We start from the raw sequence: 10004 nt of genomic DNA, 5'->3' as shown, positions 1-10004 counted from the left end.
AATATAATGTAAAATATAATGCAAATATAATTCATTCTGTCGAGGTGTTTTTCCCCCCTTGTGTTTGTTAACATGCAGAAATTGGTAATGTATTAAGTCAATGAATCCATTGGAGAGTGTACATATTTATATTTTTCTTTAATATTGAATTTAAGTTATAGCCTGGTATAACAAAACGGCGCTATAAATAAATATTTTTATTGAATTTCTGCATTAAACGTAGAAAAGGAGAAATAACGATTATTTTTATTCGAAAGTTTTCATTTTAAACAATGTTTACAGAATCAAATTACGAAAACAAACTTCTTAAATCCATTTAAATAATAAATTATTTATGGATACATTTTCAGAATATATATATATATATATATATAAACAGTTATTATTTATTACTCTTTTTAATATGTAAATTTTTAAATATATTATTATTTAATAAGTATAAAATTATTGAGTTCTAGCGAAATAAAACATGATTTTTAGGAAAATTTCAAATAGAATAGCGAGGATCTATATCGAGTGCCACTCAATACTTGATCCGAGATCATCGTATAGGTTGTTGCAACGTGTCGATCAATTCAATCAATCATTAAAACATCGATCAACGTCTCAAATGTATCGGGATCAAATCTACAACGTGGATAATTCGTTTACAGAAACTGCCGTAACGGAGTAACGTAAGAAAATGTTAAGAGAAACCATCGACGGTGAAGGCCGAATGACTAACTACATAGTCAAACATTAGATTGCCTTCTTTGCAATTGTCTCTTCATATATATATATGTATCGTAACCATAGCAACTAGTTAGAAATCAATTAAGGACAGTGTCGTCATTGTCGACCAATCGGAATCGAAAACAGTAGCACATGACTCAGTATTGTAGTGGAGATATCAACATTATATTACCGGAAAATAGACAAGTGTTTCTCAATAAGGCGAGAGCATATTTTTCATTAACCGAAACCATGTGACGTTCAAGGGGATTAAAAAAAAGAAAAATTGATCTAAATGAGTGGCAAACGGAAACCATTCGTCCCGTCTTCGCCAAAATCAGTTGATAGCGAAGTTGAGGAAGATTTTTCATCGGGTTCTTCGTCGGCCCGGGGTAAAGATGGTTCGAAATTAGCGGATTACGACGATGTGGGTTCACCTAGTGGTAGCAGCACCGCCAGTGGTCCAGTTTACGTCAGGACCCCCGGATTCGAGAACCACGGTCATTCGGTTCGCGTTAAACCATCTCAAAGTAGAAGAGGAAGTTACGAAAGTCAGAAGGATGGTAAAGAAGCGATCCAAACACAAGGACAAAGTTCTTGCAAGAAGAAGAAAAACAGCATTATTAGCATACACGATATGAGCTGTCTTCAAGAAAAAGGCCAAACTCATAAGAGTAAACAGAGAAAAGGTTAGTTTTTGTTTTCGGTTTTTTACACGGCTCTTTTCAAATCTGAAAAATGCAATCAATGAGGCACGTTTCTTGGCGCATGTTCAGCGAAAATAAACCGAGTTTCTAGATAACAATTCGAAATTTTCTTAGTAAATTGGACTCTAATATAATTTTACTTCGTTATTTAAAAAAAAAATTGTTTTAATTTCTTAAAAAATAAATTTATTTTTCGATCCGATCGATCGTGTTATCACACGTGGACGGATTATAACTGGACACGACAATTGTTTTAATCGGGTGTCCCCTAAAAGAAAATCATTAAAATTTACCCTTTTTTTAGCGGCATTTAATGCATCTGAAACCAGTAGGTTTTCATACAATTTATGAATGGGTTTTTGTTTCTTTCAATCGATAATTCTTTGAAGAAAATCGATAACTCTTTTATCATTTTTCTTCCATAGATCACAATGGGACCTGATAAAACATTAAAAAATAAAAAATAAATAAACTTCTTGTCATTTTTCTTATATAAACCAAAGAAAAGAAACATTATAATTATTATATATAACAGATTAAATTGATTTATTTAATAAATTTTAATTAATTTTAAAATAATAAATAAATAAATAAATAAATATTGTGACATTTATGAAGGATTCTTTGGATCTAAATTGCAATTATTCATGATGATGATGTTTATTATTATTGTTTATATGATGGATCATTATACTATACAAATTCAACAGGTTTTATTTATCATAGAATTCATATTTTGACCATTTTTCAATTAATTTGCTTAATTAATATAATTAAATCAATATTTTTAATTTAAAAAAAGGTATACATAATTAAATAGATTTAAATAATTTAATAATTATTTAAAAGCTTAAAATAATTAAGGAAGAGAATTTTTAAAGAAGAAAACTAAAATTTTAATTGGAATAAATCTGTTTTTACTCTATAATAATTTCTTTTATTAAAGTAATTAATCAGATTTTTATTTCTTTTTAATGGAAAGTCTTTAATAAGTTAATTATTATAAACTTCTTTAAAAATTTATATAATTAAATATAATTAATTTAAGATATTTTTCGCATTTAAAGCATCATTACCATCAACTTTTGACCTAGTTTAATAATTATTTAGGTCTAGGTCTTTGCCATTATTTAAATTAAAAGTATTTTAAGCAATCGATAAGAGCGCATCAACTGACATGTAATCATTTCTTACAGAAGAGAAGATTTTACAATTCGATATTTAAAAATTGCTTAAAAACGAAAGAATTTCGAATTAAAATTTTCATTATTTATCGTAATTAGTTAAATATAACTATAAATTATTTTATTATATCGATACGAATCGATCTCTTGCTTATGGATCCGATGATAGAGATGCTATACATCAAAGGAGAAAGATGAGGATAAATTCAGTTTTTAAGAGGGGAAAACCTTCATCATCAATTATCCTCTTATCGGGTGTGGGATGATTTACAGAATCTGTCGATTGTAATTATTGGAAATTAGGTTTTTATTCTTCCATCATGTTTTAAATAAGTCATAGAAACAGTTGCTAGGTAGTTGCCATTCGAACAATGTCAGAATATTGACCTCTGCGTGACTGTTAAAGTTGACCGTGCTCTGAATTCTAAACAGTTCTCTCAAGATCGCCAAAATGTAAATCGATAGAATAATATTGACTCAATTGATATCCTTGAAAACAATCAAGGTTAAAACACCGAGTCTCCTTTCTTTTATGGCTGTCTTCTTGTCTAATGTCTTCCTTTCTGCGTCTGAATTTGATTAAGTTTCAAGAAAAGCATTTATAATGATGATTGTTTACATCTTTCTGTAACTATATGTAATGAAACCACGTTAAATTTAATGGAAATTAATTGATAATGTGTTTTATGTAAGTATATAAGTAAAAAAATTTTTATAAAAATCGAAGAATCAATCACTTATCCTTCTGATAAGCAGTCGACTCTATCAATCTTTGTCTTCTTTATCAGTTAAAGTTGTTTGTTCTAACTTAGTAACTCTAGTATTACCAATAAATTAAGCTCTCTCCCTTTTTTTTCCTTTTCCTTGAGGATGCAGCTGAAGAAGCGTGACGTGACTCACGCAGTCGAATGAGTTTATGTTTGATAGCGATTCTAACAAAATCGATTTTCATTTTCTCTCTTATAATTAATGATTGAAAGAAAAAGATATTAATCGATCTCTCGGTCTTCTCGATCCTTATTTAAAGGATCATATTCAATCAATGGCTCGATTTATAAGTTACTTCTCCAGTTTATTTTGTAAATGATTCATAGATTATTTAATAGATTTTAAGGCTTTGTTTTATAGCGTATTTATCAAGGATTTTTCACAAGATTGCTGTAAACTCTTGAAGCATTTACAGAAATTAGGATCAAAGTTTATTTTGCCTAAATATTTAAAGTTTTCTCTTACTTTAATGTCGTTTTATTGTGTATTTTTAAAGATGTTAACCACGAATTTTTCTCTAATTACAGGCGTTTAAAAGTTCTGTAATAATGTTGATTGCAACTTCAATAATTATTGAAGTTACTTGAACTATTTCTATACTTTATATATAGAAATCATTATTTCTTTTTCTTTATTTTGATGCGAAAATAATTGGATTGCATAAGCTTTATTACGTAAGAACAATGGAAATAATTGTACAAAACTTTCTACTCTAGAATAATTAGAAAATTAAATTTAAATTAGAAAAAACACCGTAATAACAATAATAATCTTAAGTACAGAATTCATAGAAATTATTCACTCGGGTGTTTTCTACTCACGCATAATAAAGGTCATTATCGCTTCCTCAATGGTTACATGATGGAGGTCAAAGACATTATTGAAATTCTCGTATCCGTCACGTCTGAATGTCAGATGGTTGTCACCTAATATCGTAAAGAACTTTTGACTATGAAATACTGTCGTTATGGCAACTATAAAAGACTAGATTCGTTATGCTTGCCACTCTAACCGGATGATTAACTACTTTATAATGGCTTCACTGCTTAACACTTTGACATAAGGACAAAATGGATTTACAGAATGCTATACATGATATTACGTGATATTTTAAAACATTTTTTGGTTAGATTAATATAAAAATACTATATTGTAATACGCGTTTTCAGTTGAAAATGTTCTAACACTAGATAAATTTCAGTAAAATAGAATAAAAATCGTGTATAATTAAAATCTTCTCTTTATTCGGGATGTTATATCTGTGAATTTATTACACTAAACTTGTTAAATTCTAAGGAAGAAACGTTAATAATTCAAATAGTTTAAACATAGTTCAAGTTATCTATCAAATCGCGTGTCTGTTCGTTGCCGTGATTATATTAGGATTATCCTCTAGAAAAGACGGAGATAAATTGATTCTTTTGGCATCCTCTTAAATTTAACAAGTTCGTTCACATTTTCATTTTATCGGAATTTTATATACGGTAGCATACAGTTATAAATTAGTAAAAGTTATGGTCAACGATCACGAGTACGTTCTGTCTGACAGTTCATTTTCGTCGAAAATAATCTATAGAAAATTAATTCCGTCCATTTATTTTTTATTTTTTTTCTTATCGAATATTTTAGTAAATCGAGAATAAAGTACCGTAACATAGATATTATATAGCATTTTTAGATCATATTATTTCAGTCAGTGGCACAAGTAAATTTCCTAGAAGCATAAAAATTGATTTTTTAAACCTTCGAGTTTATGTCTGCAATAAAAAATAATAATAAAACTTATACATATACGACTATATTAAAACTAAGTGCTTTTGAAAGCCACCTAAAAATTATATTTAAAGATCTACAATAATTATTTTTATACTTTGAATAGACGGGGTGATACAGAAGCCGGTTTACCGTTGTAAATATGCAACTGCTGTCTTAATTGATCGCTTTTATTCTATTTTTATTTACAAAAATCGAAAGATTTTTCTATTATAACAGGTATAACGAAGCGAAAATTTACTGTAATTTCTCTTCAATTTAGAAAACATTTTCGTACGTTAAAATGAAGCAAAATTATATATTTATCTGCAGTTTCTCTTCAATTTAATAGAGGAAAAATAAATAGAGTAATTAGTAGAAAAGGAATGAATAATGGCTCTGTTTTATTTAGGAAATTAGTTTTATTTCTTGCGGATACGTTGCTATGAATGAATAACCACATTTAATTATATTAAGTAAACGTTGAATAAGATAATAAAAGTAGACAATACACGCGAAAGATTATTTGAACAGGAGGAAGATTAAATAAGAAACAGCAACATAGCAATCTCTTTTAAACAGATTAGTTAATCCGTTTAGAGAATGAAACGGTGCAAATAAAATTACGAGACGGAGACGGAGAAAACACGTTCATAAACTGTAAAATATGACATAAAGAGCGAAAATTTATTATTGTATGGATGCAATTTTTAATTTATTTACTAATAATTGAAAATATACGCTCTCCATTTCAAATTAGTAGTGTTTGCCCCTGTAAATCATACTTTTCCTGATAACAAAAAAGTCATGCAGGTCATCTATATAACTCCATTCTAGGGAAATTTTGAATTAAAGTCACTTAGTATATAGTTAATCGGGGTCTCCTGCCCCGTCTGGTCTCGATTTTCATTTATCTAACACCATTCTTGGGATTAAGGAAGGACAGGCATAAAACAGAAGGAAGACTGGAAATAAGCTTAATAAGAACTGATATTAATATATAACATAATTTAAAAGGTGTCAGATTTAAAAAATGTATTTAATTTCTTTATACTTAAATTGATTTTAAAACTATCGATTTTTGTATACACCAGAGGATATTATAAAAAATTCAAAAGGGAAACATTTTCTTTATTTCTTTCTTTTTTTTATTCTTCTTCGTTTCTAAGTGTTTCCAGTGAATTTATTTTTTAAAGAAATTCAATACAGACTTTATTTGAATTATTTATTTATTTATTTTTATAATATTTTATATTTATTCAATTTAATTTGATGTAAATCCTCGGCTTGAAAGTTAAATTTGATAACTTTGTATTAGTAAAACTTAAATTTGTTAAACAATTTTCATTGGAATAAATATAAAATTAATATTTTTCCGTACTAAAAAGTGGGTTAACGATGTAAGATTAACAATTTTTCCCATTATTTTTAAAACACTTTTACATTTAAAGATTAAAAAATGGCAAAATTAGTTTTATTCTTCTCCAAAACGGACGTAATTATTTAATTCTTTCGGCTAAAAATAAGTAAAATAAATCAGGAATTACTTATTTCGATGTATTTTTTAATGAATTATCGACTAAGAGAATATTGTTTTTGAAAGCGCAACATAAAATTCTTTTCTATAAATAACTCGCGTGATATTTTGTTCAATGGTGTATCGTGTTTATTTCATTTTTCATCGAAAAATAATAAGTGAACCAAGTAAATGTAGATGCAAAATACCCATTCCACGACGCTTCTTAATTAATATCATCAGCTGGTGATAAACATCAGCACTTAAAATTAACCGCGCTTCCTAGTCTCTGTCGTGATTTCGTCATTTATAATATATTCTCTTTTGTTTTCTTTCAGAACCTCTGCCTATGAAACTAAGGGCTCTTCCACAGTCATTTTGGCAACAACCCAACAATGCCAGCAACGTATCACCGGCCATTGTGGTTCCTATGCTACCACCACTTTTTAAGCACGACACGGCCGACGATGTCACCAGTATGTTAATTCTTTCTTGTGTGTTTTTTTTTAAATTAAATTTTCATATAATTTTTGATCGTTTGTTTATAAATAAACTGGACGAAACGAGTCAAGAAGCGATAAACAAGTAGTTTGTTCGTTACGCGTATAGATGGATGGTGTTTGTTACATTTTAAATGTCAACCGTCTTTGTGTGACGCAAACTCGCGTGCCGTTGTTACATCCACCGCAATTGGTTCGTTCCCGTCGACTTGTTTGAAAATAACCGATGGAAAGATCGATTCGAAAATCATTTCCTTAAGCGATATTAAGTGAGAAAGGTAAAACAAATAAATGGATTTAGTCTCTTATCGAACACTCTCAATGGATCCACGTCTTACTGTTAACTCTTACAAAAATTGCCTTTTTTTATACGATAAACTAGGAAATGGCAGAAAGATTGCGATTTTTCCGAAAAAATGACAAAGAAGCAACGAGCTAATCGATAAATTAATCGATTATTGTATATATTTTTACTAATTCGTAAAACTTTTTTATGGTTTGGTCGTTCTGAAGTCCCACCGTTGACTGCATGAAAATTTTCTTATCATTCGAGAAATTAATATAATTTAATTAGGTAAATAAAGTTATAAAAGTGAGTAAAATTTAATTTCATTTAAACTTTCTTCTAAATATTAAATTAGAGACGAATTTTGAAATTTTACAGATTTTTAAAGTCTTGCTAATGGGCGCTCTACAGTTTAATTGATGTAATTTTAAGTCCACAGTGCGGCGTAAATTTACATTTTAGAACAATAAATTCTGTATATTTTTACATTTTTTCCTTTCATTTTCTCTTCCAATTTCGTTAAATAGAGCCGTATATTATACAGTAGTTTTTTTTTTTTTTTTTTTTTTTTTACGCCCGATCTATTTGTGTGCCCATAATGTCCGAATCGATTGAGTCTTACTCTATGAATATTGTGCTATAATTTGAAATATTAAACGGCTGAAAGAGTAAATAATTTAATCAACTTCACTGCCATCGATTTTTGTGTAAAATTGGAGATTTTAAGTGAAAATTATGCCGCTATGATTTATTTTCTTCGTGAAATGGTTGTAGCACGGTTACGCGGGGGTCTCCAGGAAGTTCGATGATACGAAATGAAATGTTAATTATAAATCGCTTAAAATTTATTATAAAATTAAGTAGTACTGTATAGCATTTATTTGAATAAATTTTCGTAAATTTATGTAGAAGTTCGACCGGTAACTCCTCCGGAAGAAAGAGAAAAAGGAAGTGCAACTAGCACGAGATCAGAAGGTTCGAGGATCATTCGAGTGTCTAACACTGATCTTTTACATAAACTTTTCGATGGAATCAACGAAAAGGATAAACAAATGGCGCCGGTAGTCAGACGAGGAAGGTAAGAGCCACAAAAATTAATATTTTAAATGTAAATTTACTTGGATTCACTAACAAACACTTTCGTCTAGACCTAAAAAGATTCCGTCCACGTTAAATCAAAGAACTTTAAGAGGAGAAGATCCGTGCTTGGTTAGTACGGCTACCGAAGGAATCTTACCACTTCTAAATTTGGATAGAGAAGGGAATAAGAATTCCACGCAGACCCTTACTCTGGTGTCGATCAGGGATGGCGACAGATCTGTGACGTTACCAGCTCTTAACGTAGAGCAGAATTATTCTCAGATGCTTTCGGAGTTGGTGGTAAGATTATGAACCAAAATGGCTACGTTTTCGTGAAGACAACGTCGAGAGCCAGTTTTTATTCCGTCCGATTTCCGGTAGAATTGAATAGAAGAATTTCTATTGAAAATAAAATTCTGCTTTGCTTCCCGGAGAAGGAAAATTCTCCATAATGCATCATCGATGCGGCTCTTACGGGAAGCCTTTTAACATTCGAGCTTAAAAGTTACAAACCATTGTAACCGGAATAAGCAAAGATTTAACTCGTTGTTCGTGAAATAAACGACTACCAAATCTGTCTAAAACGTACAGATAACGGTTTGATTCGTTTATCAACAGTTACGCTGAATCTTCTATGCGTTAGTTATTAAAAATAGAAGACAACAGCTGACGTTAACCTTATCCAAAACAATGGCTCTTCAACATACAGGATCTTCTATTCAATTCTGGAATTGAAAGAGCATATTGTAAATATAAATCCGATCCATAAATTCATAGATACCATAATCTGTGACTTGTTTATCATATTTTAAAATATTCATTTCGGTTAACGTTACCTATGGTTCCAAAATGGCGGCTCGTCTCTAATTCAAGGAAACAGAAAAAAGAAAACAGTGGGGACGCACGTTCTAACCTAACCTAACCTATTATAATAAATTACTATAATTATTACCAACAAAATTATTAGAATAGGTTAGGCTAGAACGTGCGTCCCCATTGTTTTCTTTCGTCTATTTCCTTGAATTAGAGACGAGCCGCCATTTTGGAACCATAGGTAACGTTAACCTTAATTTCATTAAATGTTTAAATATTCCGTCCGAATTTTCCGTCCTTCATTCAACACACAAGTGCTTACACAAATAAACTTAATATTTTTCCATGTTTTATATGTGAATATTATCGACAATCCTTCCATTTCGGTTATATTTAATTTATTAAGTTATTTAGCTAACTTTTCTATAATCTCGCGTATAGAGAAAGTTAACTAAGATGTAAAATCATCGATAAATCTACGTGAACTGTTAATTACGTGTTAACAGATCAACGATAGAATAGTTGTTTCTTGTAAACTTGAACGTTTTTCAAGTTAAATTTCGAAAGAAACACTAAAAAAAACGTTCGTTTTTTTGGTGCCATTTTGAAAATAATCCGTCCATTCGATCGAGTTTCTTAAAAGAAACACGATCGAAGACATTGCTCAGTATTATTTTACACCGTATT

The 10004-nt window shown here is 29.7% G+C and overlaps 1 protein-coding gene across 1 annotated transcript; it reads left to right on the top strand.

Annotated features, from left to right (window-relative positions):
- Window positions 1-873: 873 nt before the first annotated feature.
- Window positions 874-9293, top strand: LOC136978542 (uncharacterized). Its single transcript, XM_067274260.1, has 4 exons — window positions 874-1400; window positions 6977-7114; window positions 8334-8502; window positions 8573-9293. Exons 1-4 carry the CDS (start codon window positions 1007-1009, stop codon window positions 8814-8816), a joined length of 945 nt encoding a protein of 314 aa, XP_067130361.1. The 5' UTR covers window positions 874-1006; the 3' UTR covers window positions 8817-9293.
- The last annotated feature ends 711 nt before the right edge of the window (window positions 9294-10004 follow it).

This window comes from Centruroides vittatus, unplaced genomic scaffold (genome assembly GCF_030686945.1).
Source record: "Centruroides vittatus isolate TY-2023 unplaced genomic scaffold, ASM3068694v2 contig_546, whole genome shotgun sequence".
Classification (NCBI taxonomy): Eukaryota; Metazoa; Arthropoda; class Arachnida; order Scorpiones; family Buthidae; genus Centruroides; species Centruroides vittatus.
Note: the sequence above shows the minus strand (reverse complement) of the source record. Positions and strands in the feature narration are given on the sequence as shown.

Bases quoted from the DNA above. Each gene is read 5' to 3' on its own strand.
- LOC136978542 (XM_067274260.1), top strand. From the start codon at position 1,007: ATGAGTGGCAAACGGAAACCATTCGTCCCGTCTTCGCCAAAATCAGTT. The intron at 7,115-8,333 runs GTATGTTAATTC...AAATTTATGTAG, and splicing joins CACGGCCGACGATGTCACCA to AAGTTCGACCGGTAACTCCT. The intron at 8,503-8,572 runs GTAAGAGCCACA...ACTTTCGTCTAG, and splicing joins CCGGTAGTCAGACGAGGAAG to ACCTAAAAAGATTCCGTCCA.